This window comes from Macrobrachium rosenbergii, chromosome 33 (genome assembly GCF_040412425.1).
Source record: "Macrobrachium rosenbergii isolate ZJJX-2024 chromosome 33, ASM4041242v1, whole genome shotgun sequence".
NCBI lineage: Eukaryota > Metazoa > Arthropoda > Malacostraca > Decapoda > Palaemonidae > Macrobrachium > Macrobrachium rosenbergii.
The window spans coordinates 4,977,349-5,000,728 of NC_089773.1; the positions used below are offsets into that span (position 1 = coordinate 4,977,349).

The 23,380-nt window shown below is 41.0% G+C and overlaps 1 protein-coding gene across 1 annotated transcript in view; it reads left to right on the forward strand.

Moving 5' to 3' along the window:
• LOC136855823 (ATP-dependent translocase ABCB1-like) overlaps nucleotides 1-23,066 on the forward strand; it is a 49,888-nt gene extending 26,822 nt beyond the window's left edge. The window contains 23 exon segments of the mRNA XM_067133181.1: nucleotides 67-104; nucleotides 107-189; nucleotides 880-980; nucleotides 2,693-2,864; nucleotides 3,482-3,606; nucleotides 4,167-4,359; nucleotides 5,096-5,273; nucleotides 6,024-6,196; nucleotides 6,435-6,638; nucleotides 7,129-7,299; nucleotides 8,528-8,720; nucleotides 8,914-9,131; nucleotides 10,975-11,124; nucleotides 13,918-14,022; nucleotides 14,481-14,642; nucleotides 16,399-16,602; nucleotides 16,968-17,097; nucleotides 17,757-17,868; nucleotides 18,298-18,454; nucleotides 20,435-20,632; nucleotides 20,946-21,152; nucleotides 21,564-21,710; nucleotides 22,186-23,066. Of these exon segments, the coding sequence (XP_066989282.1) occupies nucleotides 67-104; nucleotides 107-189; nucleotides 880-980; nucleotides 2,693-2,864; nucleotides 3,482-3,606; nucleotides 4,167-4,359; nucleotides 5,096-5,273; nucleotides 6,024-6,196; nucleotides 6,435-6,638; nucleotides 7,129-7,299; nucleotides 8,528-8,720; nucleotides 8,914-9,131; nucleotides 10,975-11,124; nucleotides 13,918-14,022; nucleotides 14,481-14,642; nucleotides 16,399-16,602; nucleotides 16,968-17,097; nucleotides 17,757-17,868; nucleotides 18,298-18,454; nucleotides 20,435-20,632; nucleotides 20,946-21,152; nucleotides 21,564-21,710; nucleotides 22,186-22,377 (3,613 nt within the window). The 3' untranslated portion in view covers nucleotides 22,378-23,066.
• Nucleotides 23,067-23,380: the final 314 nt, after the last annotated feature.

Here is a 23,380-nt window from a genome sequence, read left to right on the forward strand (position 1 = left end):
ATATATATATATATATATATATATATATATATATATATATATGAATCAATTAAACATTCTTTGCAGGACGAATGACGACTTCTTCCACGAAGTGGTCACGTTCGGCAGGGCACCATAGGTATAGGGCAGGACTCATGGTGTTTTGGGTATATCTTCGTGACTACCTTAAACTACGCAGCCGAAGGACAGGTAAGTTACACTCGTTTCCCTTGTTGGCAACCAGGCCTCATTAAGACCCATTCCCTCTCATACCAGACAGCAAAAGTTTGTGGAAATTAGGTGGTGGTGAGGGAATGCAGGCCTTGTGTGCTCCACTACACTTTGTATCTGAATAGTACAGGTGTAGGATAGTATCTCACGGGAGAATGAGAATAGATTAACTGTGAAAAATCATTATTTGTCAAATATTTTAGATGAGCTCGTTGGCACACGCTGCATGCGCTGGAACCCGGCGCTGCTGTCTCCCCTACTCTCCCAATCCCCTACTATCCCACCCCCACCCGGGGTGGACAAACAGGTTTGCAGGAGGAGGGTGGATGTGTCATGTCTCCTCTACCCTCCTGATCCCCTACCTACCCCGCCCCCACCCGGGGCGGACAAAAAAGAAAGATCCACTCGGATTTTATTATTATAGATAGATTTTGGGATTCCTCAGCTTTGGCTGATCTTTTCAAACTCCAGTCGCTCATGATAGTGAATTTCATCTATAATAATAAAATCCGAGTGGACCTTTCTTGTTTCCCGGGATAGGTAGGGGAGACGACATGCAGCGCCGGGTTCCAGCGCAGCGTATCGCGTGCCACCAAGTTCGTTTTTAAATAATGATGAATTGTTTTCATTTTCATTAACATTATTATATTATGACTTGTTATTTCACAGGTGTACAGACTTCGAGGAATGTTCCTACACAGCATCTTAAGGCAGGAGATCGGCTGGTTCGACACCCACCAGACAAACGACTTTGCGAGCAGAGTCACAGAGTGAGTTGCTACGGCGGGAGGAGTGGCAGTGTCCGCCTGAACTGGGGTGCATAAGCCCCAGAAGTCTCTGTGGTGCCGTATTCTGATACCTTGTAGGATTAGCAGTAATGAAAACCCGGATCTTTCCTAGATAGTGACCCCGAGGGTTTTTGGGGGTCGTTATCTAGGACTAATATTTCTTGGGGGTCATTATCTTTATGATATTTACAGGGATCTTTCCTAGATAGTGACCCTAAGGGTTTTTGGGGGTCGTTATCTAGGACTAATATTTCTTGGGGGGTCATTATCTTCATGATATTTACAGGGATCTTTCCTGGATAGTGACCCCAAGGTTTTTTGGGGGTTGTTATCTAGGACTAATATTTCTTGGGGGGTCATTATCTTCATGATATTTACAGGGATCTTTCCTAGATAGTGACCCCAAGGGTTTTTGGGGATTGTTATCTAGGACTAATATTTCTTGGGGGTCATTATCTTTATGATATTTACAGGGATCTTTCCTAGATAGTGACCCCAAGGGTTTTTGGGGTCGTTATCTAGGACTAATATTTCTTGAGGGTCATTATCTTTATGATATTTACAATTTTTGTTTATGTTTTTACGGCACTCCCCAGCGGGCTTGTACTAAACATGCCGCAAAGGTGGATACATACCAGGTTAAAACCCTTGAGGGTCACTATCTAGGAAAGATCCTTAAACCCTAAAGATTTGCCCAGATTGTTGGATAGCATATTTCAACTGGCCTCACATCTGCAGGGTCCTTTCTCGGTGGCGGTCCTTAAGTAATGGCAGTGAATAAGAAAACCAATGTTGACCTTTGGACTGATCCCATCAACCGAGATGCAGCCTAAATAAGGATATTTACTCTTTACTAAGGATCACACTGGTACAGAAGTAGTAGGAAGATATTATTATTATTATTATTATTATTATTATTATTATTATTATTATTATTATTATTATTATTATTATTAAAAAATACTCATAGTAGTATGAATCTTGATATGGAGAAATAGATCTACAGTCATGTAAATGTACATATATCTAAAGATAAATCTGTACAGAAATGGAACACATTTTAGGGACTCAGACAGCCATTTTGATTTATTTTAATCTTTTTAAAGGAAAATGTCAGTAGTATTCTGGTTTAGGGGTTAGGTTATATCGGCTGAGATTCTTCATAAAACCAAAATCAAGTTTATAAAAAAAAATCAAAGATGGATGATTGCCAGCCATTTTGAGAAAAATCATGAATGGCTGACTCATTGGCATGTTGATTGAAGCATTATAGTTTCATTCCAGCATCAGCAATCCTGCTTCAGGTTAATTAGAAAAAATGAAGAATTCCTTTATGGTAAGCGGAAGGTCATTATAGGAGAAAATCTGTCAGCTTGGCGGTAGAACCAGCTTTGAACTGTCGTCACAGGGTTTCAAATCCAGCCTAACCAAAAATCATCGAGCTGGAACAAACAGAGAGCCATTTTGAAAAATGGCAACATCTGACTGGCATTCAATTTAATTAGAATTTCAAGAGTCACATCAGCCTCATTATTTTAAAATCGCTATGCGGGAATCGTTGAGATGATGAACTGGTCGCCATTTTGGTAAAATTCGAAGATGGAAAATGGAAATCATGTTAAGAGTTTCTTGCATCAAGATTTGTAAAGGTTGTTATTGATATTATGATTGTTGTTATGTTATTATTTTCCCAGAGACCTGAACAAGCTGCAGGAAGGCATTGGGGAGAAGATCGGCATGTTCACATTCTTCATGAGCACGTTTCTCATCTGCATCGTCAACGCCTTCGTCCACGGATGGCTCCTGACACTCATCATCATCTCAGTGTTCCCTGTTCTTGGCATTTCCACGGGCATTATTGCCAAGGTAACAACTCTGCTGATCTATCTGTTGACTCAGTTTAAGTGGTGCACCTTTCTGTTGACGCAATTTGAAGTGTTGCACCTTTCTGTTGACTCAATTTAAAGTGTTGCACCTTTCTGTTGACTTAATTTGAAGTGTTGCACCTTTCTGTTGACTCAATTTGAAGTGTTTCACCTTTCTGTTGACTCAGTTTGAAGTGTTGCACCTTTCTGTTGACTCAACATGGAGTGTTGCACCTTCCTGTTGACTCAATTTGGTGTTGCACCTTTCTGTTGACTCAATTTGAAGTGTTGCACCTTTCTGTTGACTCAACTTGGAGTGTTGCACCTTTCTGTTGACTCAATTTGAAGTGTTGCACCTTTCTGTTGACTCATTTTGAAGTGTTGCACCTTTCTGTTGACTTAATTTGAAGTGTTGCACCTTTCTGTTGACTCAATTTGAAGTGTTGCACCTTTCTGTTGACTCAATTTGAAGTGTTGCACCTTTCTGTTGACTCAACTTGGAGTGTTGCACCTTTCTGTTGGCTCAATTTGAAGTGTTGCACTATGAGAGAAACTGATAGCATGTAATAGCGTAAGCGTGAGCCTCTTACGAGACAAATGCTGCTTCCTCCTTCACAGGCTCAGTCCAAACTGTCCAGCCTTGAGATGAAGGAGTACGCCAGGGCAGGCAGCATCGCTGAGGAAGTCCTCTCGGCTATCAGGACAGTCGTGGCTTTTGGCGGTGAAGCCAAAGAAGTGGAGAGGTAAGCCAAGATCTCTGTTTTCATCATAGGTGATCATTTGACATCTTAGGCGAATAGCTTTGATCAACCAGGTCACACCTTTCCCCACATTGCATATGCATTCTGGATAATTTGTATTCCTCTTAACCTGTTCTCCTAACTTATTTCTTGTCTTAAATAACCTTTCACCCTTCCCTAATCTTTTACCTTTTTCTTCGGGCCTGGGCTAGTTAAAGCATTAGATTGCAATCCCATTGCTAAAAGATATAAGACTCTTGACTCTTGTTTCTGTTTCTCAAGTGCACAAGCGAGCCTTATTTTAATTATTCTAATTAAGTATTATTCAGATATGCACACTACACACATTAGCATTTGGTAACTCACTGTAACTTAGTGTTGAATATGAAGGCTACTTAAGATATGGTTAGACCAATTTGGCTAGCTGAGGTGAGGTTAAGCTAGGTCATGTTATCTTGGAAGGCAAGATGAGCAGTATGTCCTCATCAAATGAAGGTCCCTTCTGCAAGCGATCCACGCTCAGCATTAATTATACATGCGTCTGTGCCTCTGTTGACACCCAGATTTAACAACAACCTGATCTACGCCAAGAACGCCGGTGTGAAGCGGGGCCTTGTGACTGGCATAGGCATGGGCCTGATGTGGTTCATCATCTACGCAGCCTACGCTCTGGCCTTCTACTACGGAACAGGCCTCATCATCGATTCCCGCCCCCCAAATGGCGATGGGTCCTTCGAGCCCTCCAATCTCATCATCGTAAGTTGGCTCTGTTATTTCTGTACAAGACCAGAACTAGTATACTGACCATGATGAATTTTAATTTGCAATAAGTGTGGAACATATCAGGCGTGTGAATACCACAGGACAATGGGTGAGGCATCTGTACTGTGTTCTTGCCTTAGTTTAGGTAGACAGTGACAATACAACAGGTTCCTGTAGATCAAGATAGGTACCATTAGGAGGCATGAGGTGTGTTGTATCCATGTATCAGACCTCAGTGCTAGTAGGGAAAGTTAGTTCAGGAAATTAAGAATAAGAGTAATTGGCCCCTCGGTCGAGTAGTCCAGTGGCCAAAATATCACGGCTTTGTGTAGCATTTCAAAATGTGCAGAGCCCTGAAAAAAGCTTGGTGCCCTGAATTGTCAGAGAATTTACTTTTCTGCTTGGTTTTATTTATCAGTTGTTTGTATGTGTGTGTGATTGTTTAGAGGTGAAAAAGAACAGGAGTGATGAACTTTTTCATGAATTTTTTTCAGTGTACACAAAGTGCTTAAGCATTAAATATTGATAAGATTACTCTAAGAATTAATTCGGGTCAGAAAAATTCAGGCAAAGTCATATTAAGATAGTTATGTAAGGTCAAGTTAGGTTGTATTTGGTCAGGTCAGATCTGGTTAACTAACCTAAGGTTAAGTTCGATAAAGTTGTTTTGGTAAGTACAGACCCTGTGTCCCCTGAAATCCAGTTGACCCAATGAATGTTTCTCTTGTAGGTGTTCTTCAGTGTCTTGATGGGTGCAATGAACGTTGGACAATCTGCACCATACGTCGAAGCCTTCAACGTAGCGCGGGGAGCAGCTGCAACTATTTTCGACATTGTTGAGAGGAAATCAGCAATAGACCCAACTAGCAAGGAAGGAAAGAAACCAGCTTCAGTCGCTGGGACTATCGGTAGGTGACAGAATAATTCACACTTTTCGTTTGTGTTCCGTGATGACACGGTAAGCTAACTTTTGACACTGTCAACTTTCAGAACTAGTACCAGACACTTGGAAACTACTAGTAGGCCTTAGATGAGAAGATGAACTTAGTTTTGAAGTCCTAGTGACAGTCACTCAAAATCTATGGTTAAAACTTCGAGGAGTGTACAGTGCCTAAAAGTTAGATAAACATTTTCTCCCATTTTTTCCTGATTTAGGGAAGTGATAACAAGAAGATTAATGTCTTTAAATATAATTTTATTGGCCTCAAAATGTCTACACTTGGAGATAATGTCGAGTCCTCTAAACCACCCAGCATTTTAGTCATGCCTTCATGAGAAATCCGATTTTAGAGGTCAATTATCACTACCAGAGCCTTTTGGATCCTGAATACTGCTCTGGGGAGTTTCAGAACCTAGATACCATTTTTCATAGAAAAATTGGAGCTTTCCTAGATAGTGACCCCCACGGATTTTAACCCAGTATGTATCCACCTTTGCGGCCTGCTTAGTACAAGCCCATTGGGGATTACCGTAAAAACATAAACAAAAGAGTAATATCATAAAGATAATGACCCCAAGAAATATTAGTCCTGGATAACGACCTCAAAAATCCTTGGGAGTCACCATTTAGGAAAGGTCAGAAAAATTTTATTTTCCTCACTTGCTTAATTACAGAGAAACGGTGTTCTCTCAAAGCCATTATTACTTCCATCCAACAGAGATGAAAAACATCATCTTCAATTACCCTTCAAGGCCAGACGTACCCATCCTGCAAGGCGCCTCTTTCAACGTGGAGCCAGGGCAAACGGTGGCATTGGTCGGAGCGTCTGGCTGTGGCAAATCGACCTGCATCCAGCTGATACAACGATTCTATGACCCTCTCTCGGGAACTGTGAGTGGGATGGATAACAGAAGTTCTGGTTTTTTTCTTTGCAGAACACTACTTGTTGTTTTGAGGTTTCATTGGCTTTATGCATGGGGGCTCTTTTCCTAAGGCTAGCTGGGATATATACATTAGCTCCAAAAGTGAGATAGACCTGCCTCTGAAAGGAGGAAAGTTTAAGAGTCAGGGAAAAGAGGAGCGGGGAGGGAATTTTAAAGCCTGACAAATCCACTTTCTCCAACCGCAGGTCTTACTGGACGGGGAGGACATCCGCCAGCTCAACATTGGCTGGCTGAGGGACCAGATCGGCGTCGTGGGGCAGGAGCCGGTTCTCTTCGCCACCACCATAGCGGAAAACATACGCCTCGGCTGCACCACCGCCTCCATGGAGGACATCGAGGCGGCTGCCAAAGAAGCCAACGCTCACAACTTCATCATGAAGCTTCCAAAGGTCAAGGTTTTCTCAGTTTTCCCCTGTGAAGTGTGACTTGAATTTAGGCTAAGGACCGTTGGGGTGGGTGGCCTCAAACCTAGTCTGACCCTCAATAAAGGAAGCCTCTGTAATACATGACTGACAAAACTGAAATGATTTAAGGTTCCTGATTTCTTTCACATATTGAATTTCATTTTAAGTGCCTTACACGCATATTGATTAAATAGTACTTCCATTGGCCTTTATCGGTGCAGGTAGAATTTTTTTTAAGGTTTACAACATTTTCAAGTGTAGTTCTTGCTTCCAAGCAGTTTATCAGTGCTTGTATAAAGGCTTCTTGTCTGGTTAACAGGTTGCTTTGCAACAATACTTAAGTGTAACAGTTTTCAAGTGTAAACTGGTGTTTCCATATTCTTTTCATCAGTGTACTAGGAGTTTTTACCAGGTTTATTTATAGGCTGCATTATAACACCTCACGAGAGTGACCCTCGTTTCATTTGCTCTCCAGAAATACGAGACGAACGTTGGCGAGAGAGGTGCTCAGATGTCAGGCGGCCAGAAGCAGCGTATCGCCATAGCCAGGGCGTTGGTGAAGCAGCCACGAGTCCTGTTGTTGGACGAAGCCACCTCGGCCTTGGACAACCAGAGTGAAGCCATTGTGCAAAAGGCTTTGGACAAGGTTGTTCTTGATTTACTTTAATAAAATTTTGACTATTTAATAATCAACACAACAGTATTATAAGTGGATTAAGATGTCCACAAGCGATATATGTAACCATATAGGTCTACAAGTTATTGCACAGTGTAGCTTTCACCAACCTGAACACTAGATACTATAATCTGACAAAAGCTGCCTCGTACAATAATGTATACATATTCACATATAAACTTGCATTCATATCATAATTACACTTTAGTGAAGGCATCCAGTATGAGTATATTACTATAGCTATACTGTGATTTTAGCATATTGTACCAGTCGCCTCTCTCTGGCGTCTGCAGATTTGCATTGTTCCACTCCTTGAGTATGAATACCTGTCAACTGCATTCCTTGACAAAATCATACTAGCCTTCACAAAAGATAATAATCTTTACAGTCTTAATAAGAGAAAAGATAACTGGCTAAGGTTTAGGACTTGCACTATAGTGGGATTGTGTGTTTGTTGTTCATATTAGGTGCATTTTAAGTTTTCGGTGTTCCTGACAGTGTCATTCACAGACTATGGAGATCATTCAAATGGTCAGCACAGAATAAACAGATCTTAGGCATCGCTCTCCACGAAGATGTTGCTCGGAAGGAGGTGTATCTAGTTACTGTGCGATAAATCAACCAACCACATTCCTCCAATCTTGAGCTCACTTGGCCCGATCTAATGTGCCTGTCGTGTTAGATTAAGCAACGTATAGGTGTACAGGGGCCTTTGCTCCTTGCAATAATCCTTTTGGCACTGTGCTGGCTTTTACTGTCTTGGGTGAGAGCCCCTGCTGGCAGAGTCTTGACTTAGGATGACTGTTTTTGTTTTTATTTTAAGATGAAATGACCAGTGTGAGTTTTTATAAGGCCTGTATTATGTTGGATATGATAAGTACAATAAGCTTAGACAAGATTATTATAGTAATATAGGTATTATTTGGTTAAGCAAGGTAAGATAAGCTTACGCCACAATTTATCATATGATTAGGCAATTTCGAGGGAAGTTAAGATTACATTAGGTAGGTAGACGTAATGTTAGGTAAGTTAGATTAAGGTGAGATAAGATTAGGTAAAGTTAGTTACATACAGGGAGTTATGATAAAGTTTGGTGAAAATGAGATAAGTATACATACGCCTACTTCTTCCTACATGATTCCCCTCATCTTCCAAAAATGCACTCAGCCCATTGACTCGAGTCCTTCTCCCCTCACAGGTACGGAAGGGTCGCACGACAATAGTGGTAGCCCACCGTCTCTCGACCATCAAGACAGCCGACAAAATCGTCGTCTTCAACGAAGGAAGAATTGTAGAGAAAGGAACACACGAAGAATTGATGGCACTGAAAAGTAACTACTACAATCTAGTTATGGCACAGATTGGCCCAGCGGAATTACAAAACCCAAATGGTAAGTTTTGAAATCATTCTCTCCGCTCAATTCTAGAATGCCTGCTGCCACCTCTGTGTGAAAAACATGCATGCAATTAAGCGCACATATGTATGAAGGAATGTATTCTTCACTTTGCATACTATTTTACTTGTTACTTATCTGCACTTAGGATGGTCCACACAAGGTACTCAACTCTGATTCTTCCTCGCAGACATGAAATACGCTGACGACACCAGCCTCAACAACCTACCTGACGTCACGAGTATTGCTGACCTAACTCAAGACATCATGGATGACCTGACCACTATGTCACCAGCTACACTCACTCGGTCACCCTCTGCCAGACTATCCCTCAGGCGTCGCAGGGCGTCGTCAGTCAAATCAGTCAAGTCGATTAGATCCGCCAAGGGCGTGGTTGAGGAACCAAAGGTGATTTTCATGAGTTTATTGTCAAGAGGTAGAATGGTGTGAAATGCCTGGGTGAAGCTTAGAATGCCCTTTCAGTTCCTCTTTACCGACGAGTTTTGGGCATTTGCTTTTTCTTTAATTTTCCCCTCTCTTTCTCTGATAATCCCAAGATGTGGGTGTGTGGTTCCTTTCAAAGCTTAACCTTTTTCTTTTACCCTTCTTAGTTCTTCTCTTCTGATGGTCTTAGAATCTATAGATAAGGGCATTTGAGTGCCTATCTTATCGCCTTGTGCATTCTTAAAATGCCTTTAGAAGTAAGAGAAGGAAAGAGAATAAAATGTAGTAGAAGATGAATGGAATGGAGCAGCCCCATTTGCTTTTTTTGCTTAGTAAATTATAATAGAAATATAGATATAAGGTAGTCCCTGGGTTACGGTTGTCTCGACCCACAGCGTTCCGTACTTACGGCGCTTTTTCAAATATATTCATCAAACAATTGGTTCTAGGTTATGGCGCCATAACTAGGATTGTGACACCTAAGTAAAGTCTCTCTCTCTCTCTCTCTCTCTCTCTCTCTCTCTCTCTCTCTCTCTCTCTCTCTCTCTCTCTCTCTCTCTCTCTCTCTCTCTCTCTCATTTTTATACATTTTTCTTACGAGGTATATGGAAATTTTCCTCAGACAAAATAAGCTAAATTTTGGGAAACATTTTCCAGACAAAATCTACATTAACTCAGTGGGTAGTTGACTTGAACAAACCATATCAGACAAAATGACCAGTAGCTATACGTGCTAGATTTCATTGCACCTTCTTAGATATTTTGTAGCTTTGTAAGAGAGAGAGAGAGAGAGAGAGAGAGAGAGAGAGAGAGAGAGAGAGAGAGAGAGAGAGAGTGTGTGTGTGTATACAATTTGGACCAAAGGCAAAACGCTGGAACCTATGAGGTCATTTAGCGCTGAAAGGGAAATTGAGAATAAAAGGTTGCAAAGGTGTAACTGAAGGAAAACCTCACAGTTGCATTATGAAACAATTGTTAGAAGAGGGAGGAAAGTAAGATGGAAGAAAGAATTTGAATGGAGGTACAGTAAAATGAATGAAAGGGGTTGCAGCTATGGGACTAAGGGACCCTGCAAAGAGCCTCAAGCAATGCCTACAAAGCACCGTGTGAGGTGCACTGACAGCACTACCCCAGTACAGGGTGTAACTTTGTATGTAACTGAATTTCAGACAACCATTTCAGACTAATTAGCTTTGGATACACAGGTTCTATGAGGAGTTCTTCAGGCAATATGTCAATTAAATTCGTAAACATGGAATTTGAATTTCAGAGAACCGTGACAGAGTCATCAACTCTGAGAATTGAAACTGAGTTTCAGAGAGCGTTTTCACATTAAATATTCATTCTGTGCACATTGTTTTTCATGGAACTTTTTCTGACAGAATGTTCATTAACTCTGCATCTACCGAATTTTAGAGAACATTTTCTGATAAAATGTTTATTTACATTTCATGCACTGAATTTCATAAGACACTCTCTGACAAAATGGTAAGTCTGCATGTGCTGAATATTAGATGTCTTGTGACAAAATATTCATTAACTCTGTATCTATGGAATTTCAGAGAACATTTTCTGATAGAATGTCTACTTTTTGTGCAAATACTGAATATCAGAGACTGTTAGAGATTCCATATTATTGCACTTTGTAAAAACTGAATTTCAGAAAACCTTCTCATAATCAATATTATTATTTGAGTAGATGAAACCTATCCACATAGAACAATCACACCAAAGGGGCCATTGACTTGAAATTCTTTAAGCTTCCAAAAAATGTTGGTTTCATAGCTCTGTATTTACTGAATTTCAGGAAGATGACGACTATCAGGAGGTATCTACTTTAAAAATCATGAAGCTGAATTCAACAGAATGGCCCTTCATGGTTGGGGGAGTTTTAGGAGCAGCCATACAGGGAACGACTCTTCCAATATACGCAATTCTCTTCGGTGAAGTTTTTGGAGTAAGTGTATGCTGTAGTTTGTTTTCTGTCATTTTGGTAAACAATTTTCAGATCATTCCTTGATAGTGACCCCCAAGGGTTTTAACCCAGTATGTATCCACCTTTGTAGCGTGTTTAGTACAAACCCGTTGCGGATGACTGTAAAAACGTAAACAAAAGACTTTGAATATCATAAAGATAATGACCCCAAGAAATATTAGCCCTAGATAACGACACCCGAAAACCCTTGAAGGTCACTATCCAGGAAAGATCCTGTAAATATAAAGATAATGACCCCCAAGAAATATTAGTCCTAGATAACAACCCCGCAAAAACCCTTGGGGGTCACTATCTAGGAAAGATCCTGTAAATATCTTAAAGATAATGACCCCCCCAAGAAATGTTAAGCCTAGATAACGACCCCCTGAAAACCCCTGGGGTCACTATCTAGAAAAGAACCCATTTTTTGCCCAGTATGTTGGCTCTTCAGGTTTCATTGTGGCCAATGACCACTCATACCAGATTCATAAGATCTGTAGTGAGTATCAAAGGAGTGAATTCAGAGTGATATTAGCTGTGACATTCAAAGGGGTGACATGAATAGTACATCACTAGTACATACAGAAATCCTCACAGAGCTAGCCTAACCTAGGGCCGTGTGTTCTACCTCACTGGGGACATTAACCACACACCCCTTTTACCTTGCCTAGACTTCATGTTTATCTTACCTAAAGGGATACATCTTAACCTATTATAACCTAACTTAATCTAGGGCACAGCATTCTACCTGACCAAGGGTTCAGGCCACTCAACCTTACACGGCTATGCTAGGTCTGTTGCTAACCAGAATTTTGGGAATTGGAAATGAATTCTATTTTTTATAGTATTTTTTGTTACTCATTTATGTCAGTTCCCAGAGCACAATTGTTTTCTAAACATTTATTAAGGATGAGGTTCTGATGTTCTAAACTTATGTGTATTTTCTGTAGAGATTCTGAGACCCAGCTTTGTGAAGTTTTGCTTAATACTGTGAAAACTTAAAAGATGAATCAAATTCATTTAAACTTCTGGATGTCTACAAAAATGCTTGTTTAAACTAAAATTATTGATAACATTTTCTTTTACAAACATAGTTCAAAATGTAGCTTTGTTTTGTGCAGTGAGTTATGATCTTTTTCTAAGTTTATGTATTGTTCATGTGGTCTACCTTAATTTATTCCCTCTTTTCTGAACATCAGAGTGTGAGCGCATAAACAATTGTCAGACATTATACCTCCAAGAATCACTGGTATTTGGACTTTCGTCTTAATCTGATCTTTATGACGACTTAGAAGAGAAACTTTGGTTTCTAGGACTTACAGTTGGTGAAAAATTTTAAGAACATAAATGGAGAATATGAGTATTCAGTGCCCATTTCTCAAAGTATCTATACAATATATGGTGCTACTTTAACTTGTCATCTACGCGTCACCTACTCCGAGATGCTAGTGCTAAACATGGCAGAAGCTCCTTGGGACGCTGTGTTTAGTACTAGCACCTCAGGAATCAAAGTATTATATACACCCATTTCTATATTGTTGGTCAACAAATTGTATTAATAAATGATATCTTCGTGCAGCCGCTTACTTCATGTTTACCATACGGTGTTTAGTACTAGCACCTCAGAGTAGGTGACGCATAGATAACAAGCCATAGTAGCACCCAATATATTTCATAATTGAACTAAAGATACAAGTTATAGAAAAAAATACTGTACAGTATACAGATATTTGAACTCCTAATTTATTAAAAGTTATCGCAGCATACCTTCACTGATCTGTTGCATATTATCCCGGGGGCGAAAACACTTATGTTTGGTGATAAAACATTCCACAATATGATTACAGCCACCGTAAGGGGCTAGTGCTGTCAGTGCACCTCACTTGGTGCACTGTAGGCATTACTTAAGGGTGTTTGCAGGGTCCCTTCGGCCCCTAGCTGCAACCACATTTGTTCCTTCTAATGTGCTTCTGCTCGTATTCTCTTTCTTCCATCTGACTTTCCACCCTCTCTAACAATTGTTTCATAGTGCAGCTGCTTTGAGGTTTTCCTCCTGCTACGTCTTTCAGACCTTCTTACTGTCAGTTTCCCTTTCAGCACTGAATGACCTCTTAGGTCCCAGCGCTTGGCCTTAGGCCTAAATTCTGTATTCTATTATATTCTACATGATTACAGCAGTGTCAGATTAACACGGTACTGAAAGACCATATGTGTACCTAGTACATCGATGCTTTTGTATGTTCAAAGACCATGAGTTTTTTATCATTTATGTGATCTGTAAGATTTGAAAATGTGTGCTTGAAATAGATTTTATGGTGTCGTTCTTGCCTAGATATTTTTAAATTCAATTTCTAGTGAGGAGGTCAGCCTAATACAGTTTCCTAGATTTCCACCCCGCCCCGCCTGCATTTTCTCGAGATGTAAGTGAGCACCAGGACCTTTCCCTGAAAAATGCGGGATGCCGTATCTTAAACCCTAACCATAGAATTTTCTTGAAAATAATCTCATTATGTTTCCCACACCCAAATTACTCTAGAGGTATGAATCTAACCTAACCTAGCCCAATCTAACCTAACCTAACCCAACCTAACTTAACCTAACCTAACCTAACCTAGGGAATGGCAAAAAAAAAAACCAGGGCTGGTGCAACAGTAGCATACATCTCAGGAATTTGCGCCCCGCCTCCTGCCCTTTTTCCCTGCCCCAGGGAGAAAACAAGAAAAAAGAAAAGTACAGGGAGAAGAACGCATTTCGAACTGTTTTGTTCAATTCCAGACTCTGTCAATCGTCGACGAAAAGGAGGCGAGGGCAGAGGCGAACTACTACGCTCTCCTGTTCCTCATCCTGGGAATCATCGCAGCTATATCTATGTTCTTCCAGGTAATACCTGTTATAGTGTTTATACATACATAAATACATACACACACACACACACACACACACACACAGCACATACAGCCACGAAGGAAAAGTGAAAGAACTTAGATGCTAAGTACTTTCATCTTGTTACCAAGACACGGTCACAGTACTTAGCATCTCAATTATTTCACTTTTCCTATATATATATATATATATATATATATATATATATATATATATATATATATATATATATACAGGTGGTTCGTTTACAATAAGAGGTGAACCTACTTGCTATATGCCTAGATAACAAGTTTAAGACTTCTTGTACCATTCATCTGCTGACAATGATAGGGTCAAGCATTCATTAGTCTCTAATGAGCAGAAGCAGTATTCCTTATTTTGTAAAAAAAAAAATAAAAGAATCATTGTCACGTTATGTCCTGAAGAGAACCCGTATTTACCCTTTCCATATAAAGGCGTACATGTTCGCCCTGTCTGGCGAGATCCTGACCTCCCGTCTACGGAAGCTGTCCTTCGCCTCGATGCTCCGTCAGGAGATGGGGTGGTTCGACCAGGAAAAGAACTCCGTCGGCTCCCTGTGCTCTCGGCTCTCTGGAGACGCCTCGGCTGTCCAAGGGGTAAGTGTCTGGAGCCAGTCTTAGTCTTATGCTGCAAGAGAAAAAATTCTACTTTCACAATCTCACTCTATGAAGAGTTCATGCAGTGCACTGCAGGCATTACTTAAAGGCTCTTTGCAGCGTGCCTTCCTTAGGGCCCCCTAGCTGCTGCAACCCCTTTCGTTCCTTTTACAGTACCTCTTTTCATATTCTCTCTTCTCTCTTGTTTTCCTCAACCCTCTCCTAACAATTGACTTACAGTGCAACTGCAAAAGGTTTTCCTCCTGTTACACCTTTCAAACCTTCTACTGTCAATTTCCGTTTCATCGCTGAATGACCTCATAGGTCCCAGCGCTTGGCCTTTGGCCTAAATTCTACATACAATTCATGCAATTCAATTCTATGGAGGATGTCTGTGGAGTTAGTCTCATGCTCCAAAATTATTATTATTATTATTATTATTATTATTATTATTATTATTATTATTATTATTATTATTATTATTATTATTATTATTATCTCAATAGATGAAACCTATTCACATGGAACAAGCACACCGAAGGGGCCACTGACATGAAATTCTTTAAGCTTCCAAAGAATGTTGGTTTCAGCCTCCCACAGCAGCAGACCCCCCCCACCCCCACGCAACACTGCAGCAGTGCTTCCAGATCAGTTTTCTGCCCTAAAATGGAAAACTGCAGAACTGCAGTATCTGCAAAATATTCGAAATTGAGACTTACCGCCTGTTGGGCTCGTGAAACACTAATACACAAGTGACTGCAGTTTCAGAATGATTCTTCTTCAATGCTTTCCACGAGTATTTAGGGGGTCCCATTTGCAGTATCTGCAAAATTAGTAGTAAGGCAAGGGAGTATCTACCATTTGTCTCAGTTTTATATTTTTGTAGATACTGCAGTCTTCCATTTTAGGGCAGTTTTATCTTTTCAGAGACATTGATAGTATCTTTAGGTGTCTTCTGGTTGTCTAGGGAGCAATTATGTGAGGATGCATTCACTGTTTTGCCAAGAGGATAATGATTCATTGATCATCTTGCTTGGAGAATAAGAGCGTGTATGGTTAATCTAGCGTCTCAAACTGAAAGTATCTGTAGCCAAACTTGTGGATGACGATGAACCTCGTCTGTGTTGTCTTATAATTTCGTATTCAGTTTGCCGTCGTCCAGGGGCACGTATGACATGCCCATTGTCCCCCGCACGAGCTTACTTCTACCTGTAGATGAATATTATTTTCATGACACGAGTATGGATGCCCATTCTTGTGCCCAAAGGTATATCCTAATTATGGAGTGAATGTGGTCAAGCTTTCTTTTCCCTTAGTACTCGTGGCCCATTCAAAACCAAATCCTGCAGACCAGGGCTATAGAAATGTGGGTTGGTGATATATTAGCTATACTTTATAGGTATTGGGGGATGGTTTTTAATTTTACATTGATTTATCATTATTTTTTCTTAATTATAATGTCCATTCTTGTATGGCAATCCAAATGACCGTGGCCTTGATAACAGGAAAATGGACCAGCAAGTGGAAAAGAAGGCAAACAATAATCAGCCTGCCCCCAGGGTGATGAAAAAATCACTGGCTCTGTATCATGATCAGTTACTGCTGCAGTGGGAGGGTGAAACCAACATTGGAAGCTTAGAGAATATTTCAAGTCAGTGGCCCCTTTGGTGTGCTTGTCCCATGTGGATAGGTTTCATCTACTGAAATGAATATAATAATAATAATGAATAACCTCTTGTGCTCCCCACAACACAAGGCTACAGGGTCACGCGTGGGTACAGTCGTCCAGGCTGTGTCGACGCTGGGCGTGAGCACAGGACTGGCTCTGTACTACGACTGGAGGCTGGGACTGGTGTCGTTCCCCTTCATCCCACTGACCCTGATCGCCGTCTACCTCCAGAGCAAGATCCTCATGGGTCAGAGCGTCACCGAGTCCAAAGTGCTCGAAGAGGCTGGGAAGGTAAGTCGGAGGTCACGAAGGGCGTTGAAACAAGTGACGTGAAATAAGAGGCCTCTAGAGTGAAATGATAAACATCCAAATTCATGAAATGGATCTTTCCTAGATAGTGACCCCCAAGAGTTTTAACCTGGTCATGTATCCACATTTGCAGCATGTTTAGTACAAGCCTGTTGGGGATGACCATAAAAACATAAACAAATTACTGTAAATACCATAAAGATAATGACCCCCAAGAAATATTAGTCCTAGATAACGACCCCCGAAGACCTTTGGGGGTCACTATTTAGGGAAGATCCGTAATCTGAATGTGAAATTTATATTATCCTTTAACTTCTTATCAAAAATTTTTATATTTTATTACCCAGATCGCCATCGATTCCATCACAAACATCCGCACAGTTGCCAGTCTGCACAAGGAGGAACACTTCTCCTCGGAGTATTCCCTCGCTCTTCTGGAGCCTCATAGGGAAGCTCTCAAGAAGTCACACTTGAGAGGTATGATTTTCGCATTCAGACAAAAAAACAGACCAATCAATCTTCTATTAGCTATTTTTTTCTGAGGGATAGAAGATGGCCAGCAGTCATATAATGAACAAAGGCATTTGACAGAGACACAACTAACCTAACGTAGCCTTACCCAACCTAACCTAACCTATCTTCATTTTACCGAACTTCACTTTATGCAATTAGCATAGAAATTTCGTAAAGAGAAAGAAAAAACAATGAGTCTGAATGTAGTGCTCCCTTATCTTATCATCGATTACTTTATATCTGTTTTGCTTTCAATAACAAGAATAATTACTGTATTACAATAATAAATATGGAGTCCCTGTCATATAGATATTTTGAAATATTGGCGCGACCAAGGCCAAGAGAAAGTGATGGTCTGCTCACTTCCCCCCCAGATCCCCCATGTAGGTGGAGGTTTGTCTACCTCCTCATTGCGTAAGCAGGTGAATTGCCGTAATGAGCAGGTAGGTACCTCTAAGATACATCATCGCCTACGTAGTTACCCCAGGTGGGAGGCAACACCACCCAATTGGGCAGATCTTGTCTCTCTTGGCCTTGGGCAAGACAGTCAATTCGGATCCCAGCCATTATTGTCGTTATCAAGATCGATTATGAGTGTAATGAAAAAATCTCCCAACCAACAGGTGCCGCTTTTGGGTTTGCCCAGTCGATGCCATTCTACGCCTACGGCGCCATGATGTTCTACGGCGGATACCTGATCTCAGTGGACGAGATCGATTATGAAAGAGTCTTCAAGTGAGTTTAATATTTAATGTTTTTTTACGGTGAGGGGACCAAAACTGGCTAAAAAGCTACTTCCCCGTAGGGGGGGGATAGTGCCATCAGCGCCCCTCATGCGGTGCACTGAAGGCATTAAAGGTTCTTTGCAGTGTCCCTTCTGCCCCTAGCTGCAACCCCTTTCATTCCTTTTACTGTACCTCCATTCATATGCTCATTCTTTCATCCTCTCCTATCAATTGTTTCATAGTGCAACTGCGAGGTTTGCCTCCTGTTACATCTTTCAAACCTATCTGCTCTCAATTTCCTTTCCAGAGCTGAATGACTTCATAGGTCCCAGTGCTTGGCCTTTGGCGTAAACTCTGTACTCCAATCCACTCCATAAAAGTCCAAAAAGCTTTCTTTCTTGATGTAACAACAGCAAATAATGCAATTGTCTATTTCAAGGGTCACAGAAGCCTTCATTTTGGGAGCGATGATGGTGGGGCAAGCCATGGCCTTCGCCCCAAACTACAGCAAGGCCAAGGTCGCCGCCTCGAAAATATTCCACCTTCTGCATCGGAAGTCTGAAATCGACGCCTCTACCAATGCTGGTCTACGTCTGGTAAGTATGTGGTGACACAGTAATGTTATAGAATACTTATCATTACCTTTACAAAGTTGCATTTCAACAGAGATCTTTCACATTCACGATTGATCCCTCACCCCTTTTATCTGCCGAGAGAGAGCAACCAGATTCCCCGAACAGCAGAAGCACCAATGTGCAGTAAATGTGCCTCGCTGTCGAACTTCTCAGTTCCAGAGGTCCTTTATTCCTCACGCCATTGGACTGTGGAACAGCCTCCCTTCAGAGGATGTCATGCGGCTGGAACTTCAGAAGTTCAAGCAAGATGCAATGAATTACTACCCTAACACTATTCTTGCATTTTAATACAGTTTTATCTATTTATCTAATTTTTTTTCCTTTTTAATAAGTTGGTTCTCTTCTTTCTGTATTTCCCTTTACTTCCTCTCATTTCTTCCTCATGAACACCACATTCTTTGGAAGCTTGAATTTCCACTCAGTGGCCCCTTTTGTGGGTTTGTTCCATATGAATAGGTTTGATCTGCTTAATAAAAACAATAATTATTATGTTCTTTGTCTGTGCCAATCTTCTTACGGAGTGGGAGTGGCTGCAGTAGGTGTTAGACTTCGGGATTTCAGCAGGTCTTTTCTATCCTAGTCGTGGCCCACCACAGCCAATTAACTACCAAGAAGCTAGTTCCTTGCTTAGGTTAACAGGGACTCAGTGTGATGTAACAGAACACGCCAGTAGTATTCCTGCCCTCTGAGGAATCAAACCTGGAGCCTCTTGCCTGTGAAGCGAGAGAGAGAGAGAGAGTTGGAGCCACTGACTACATTTATATTAACAAATACTGTAATATCTGAAGGAGTAAGACACCCAGAAAAAGGACGCCATGTAAAAACCAACTGGATTTCTATAACGAACTTTTCTAGGTTTCCTCTTCAGGACCAGACTGAGGAGTTGTATTCCGTAGAGGGTTAGTGCAGTCAGTGCACCTCGCATGGTGCACTGTAGACATTACTTTGCAGCGTCCCTTCCTTAGGCCCCTAGCTGCAACTTCTCTCGTTTCTTTTGCTGTACCTCAGTTAATGTTCTCTTTCGTCCATCTTACTTTCCACCCTCTCTAAAAACTGTTTCCAGGTGCAACTGCAAAAGGTTTTCCTCTTCTTACACCTTTCAGGCCTTCTTACTGCCAATATTCCTTTCAGCGCTGAATGACGTCGTAGGTTCCAGCACTTGGCCTTTGGCCTAAGTTCTATATTCTATTCTGAGGAGTGGTACTTCTGGAAAGGATCAGGAGGCTACTGGTGACATGGACACCATTACATCTGTTTTGTTCCTTTTCTTTTATTGGTACCCTGTTTCTCCAAAGAGTACTTTTGCTGCAGGTATGATTCTCCTGTGCACGTGTTTGGGTCTTTGTAAATAGGCAGATCTACATTAGTCTGTTCTTTGATTCCAAGACTTTGATAGTTCCAACCTTCCTCATTTTAGTTTAACAATTATAAAAGATGAAGTAAAGACAAAGATTTGTATTTTCAGAGCATAAAATGGATCTTTCCTAGATAGTGACCCCCAAAGGTTTTAACGTGGTATGTATATACCTACCTTTGCAGCGTGAGCTCATTGGAATGACCGTAAAAACATAAACAAAAGACTGTAGATATCATAAAGATAATGACCCTGAAGAAATATCACTCCTAGATAACGACCCCTAAGTTAGCTGGAGGTCACTATCTAGGAAAGATCCCTGTAAATATCATAAAGATAATAACCCCCAAGAAATATTAGTCCTAGATAATGACCCCCAAAAACCTTTGGGGTCACTATCTACGAAAGATCCCATAAAATGAGAAAAAAAATGTTAGGATATGATAGGACAGAGGGACATTGGCACTTAACTTTATCAGTAGCTGAAACATTGTAACTCTTGATTATAATCTAGAGAGTCAGCTGATATGGTTTGAAAAATATCTTATGGCATTTCTTTTAAGACTTAATCTGATTTTCTCCACTAGAGCGGTCCAGTAGAGCAAATTGAACTTCGAGATGTGCATTTTGCGTACCCAACACGAGCCACCACCAGCATTCTGTCAGGACTGAGCATAACAGTCACTCAGGGACAAACGCTGGCTCTTGTCGGCAGTTCCGGCTGCGGAAAGTCAACTATCATAGCCTTGTTGGAGAGGTTCTACAATGCTCATGGCGGCAAAGTGGTAAGTAATATAAAAGCAGTAAAAGATTCTTTAATGTAGGTCTACCTCCTGGGAGTTGGCGTTAAATCTTAACTCAGCACTGATCTTAGCATTGCATTTAAAGATAGATTGCTCATATTCCTTGACTCCACCTCCCTTATATACACCTTTCTGCCATAGTACAAACTTCCAAGTGGGATAGGATTGAGAATGTGTTCATTTGTTTCATTTCTTTGGAAAGTGTATGTAAAATATTACAAAAGTTAAGAACTCATTACTCCAATACTTGCATTAACATTAGCGATTGTAACTCTTCCTTTGGTTTTTGTTCCAGAATATAAATGGGCAAGAAGTACAGAGCCTTAGTGTGTCGTGGATCAGAAGCCAGTTCGGTCTTGTGTCCCAAGAGCCAGTTCTCTTTGACTTGTCCATAGCGGAGAACATCGCCTACGGAGACAACTCCAGGAAAGTCAGCAAGGAGGAGATTGCCGCTGCCGCCAAACAAGCCAATATCCACGCTTTCATCGATTCCCTTCCAAATGTGAGCTTGGATTTTCCAAAGTCTTTATCTTCCACTTTTTGGGAAGAGGATAAACTACTTTCCTGGATCAGTATATTATTTATATGGAAAAAGGGTGTTAATTCGGATCTTTCCTAGATAGTGACCCCCCAAGGTTTAACCCGGTATGTATCCACCTTTGCAGTGTGTTTAGTACAAGCCCGTTGGGCATGACTGTAAAAACATAAACAAAAGACTGTAAATATCATAAAGATCATGACACCCCAAAGAAATATTAGTCTTAGATAACGACCCCTGAAAACCCTTGGGGGTCACCATCTAGGAAAGATCCGTTGTTTCTAAGAAAATGAACCATTTCTGTCTTTTTGAGATTCAAGGAAAACTTTCAGCCATGATGTCATTTACAGTTCAATCTTCTCTTTTATTCTGCAGAAATATGAAACAAGAGTCGGATCGAAGGGCTCCCAGCTGTCTGGCGGACAAAAGCAAAGAATCGCCATAGCCAGAGCTCTCGTCAGGAACCCTAGCGTTCTGCTGCTGGATGAGGCCACGTCGGCTCTGGACACTGAGAGTGAAAAGGTCAGCTTAGATTAGGACTGTCGACCCTTCAGAGCAAGTCATGACAGAAATTTTGATTTTTTTTTTCTCTATGGTTTATCATTGAACAGTAGGAGGCCTGTTTACTAGGTGATATACCACATTTTGTAAGTTCATGGACATCAGAGTTTATGGCATTTTCTGTTCCTTTGCATGTTGAACTGTTTGGATCTTTCCTAGATAGTGACTCCTAAGGGTTTTATATGTGTTCACCTCAGCAGCGTGTTTAATACAAGCCTGTTGGGGATTACCGTAAAAATACAAACAATAGACTGTAAATATCATAAAGATAATGACCCCCAAGAAATAGTAGTCCCAGAAAACTTTTGGGGGTCACTATCTAGGAAATATCCAACTGTTTAAAATCATCCAAGACCAGTAATATAGTGGTAAGCGGATTGAAATGGCCACATCAGTACCATTTCTGTAACTCAGTGAACTATTACTCGCTCCACAGGTCGTCCAGGAAGCGCTGGAGCGCGCCCAGAAAGGCCGCACGAGCATCATCATTGCGCATCGTCTCTCCACAATCCAGGGTGCTGACGTCATCGCCGTGGTGCAGGGAGGAACCATCACGGAGATGGGGTCTCACTCGGACCTAATGCAGAAAAGAGGAGAATATTATCAACTATATCAAACCCATAACTAATTTTAGGATGATTTGTTTATTGTTATTGCAAACTACGCAGTGCCATAAAACACTTATAGAGTAGATTTCTCAATCATATATAACTCTGATTAAGATATATTAACTTTTCCCAAAGATTTTATAACAGGAGGAGCAAAAGCGAATGATATAGTTTGAAAGCTTCTTGAACGAGGTGAAGAGATGTTGAGTGCTGTGGGAGAAGTGAGAAGCAGAGAGCCAAGAGTGAATTGCACATAACCCTAAGGCCAGTCTGGACTTGTAATTAAGTAAAGACTTTGAAAAGGAAAAGATAACACTGTTGGACAGGAAGACAAGATGACGCCAAAGTAGATCCTAGACCCTGGAGGAAGAATAAGAAATGAAGACTTGGTAGGGATTCTTGACAATTATTTTTTTAATACTTTAGAAACGGACATGTTTGAGAAAGGGACGGGGCGTCCAAATCACAGCTGGCATGTCAAGAGCAGGTGAAAGGCAGGAGATACCCAGTATAGAACAGTGGATTAGGTGGAGGACAGAGCGGAGACTCATGTGAAGTCTTTTAGACTGGGAGAGGGAGATGCAATAGGTATGGGAGCTCTTGGAGATAAGAATGTACAGTTATAGCATTTTATATTAGCTTTATGCCATGTACCTGTTGTTGTATGATGTGCGACTATATTGGAGAAAATAAAATGTACATTTATTAATTCAATGCCCTTCTTTCAACCGTTTTATTGATAATATGGTGTGGTGGCTAGCATCGCGGCATGCCGCTCAGATGTCGCGAGTTCACTCCTCCCCCAGGATGATGAAAAAATGGCTGGCTCTGTATCATGATCAGTTACTGCTGCAGCGTAGGGTCTGCTGCGGTGGGAGGTTGAAACCAACATTCTTTGGAAGCTTAAAGACTTTCAAGTCAGTGGCCCCTTTAGTGGGCTCGTTCCATGTCAAAAGGATTCATCTAATGAAGAATAATAATAATAATTTAGTTTACTGTGATACTGGGGACGTTCCATAAACC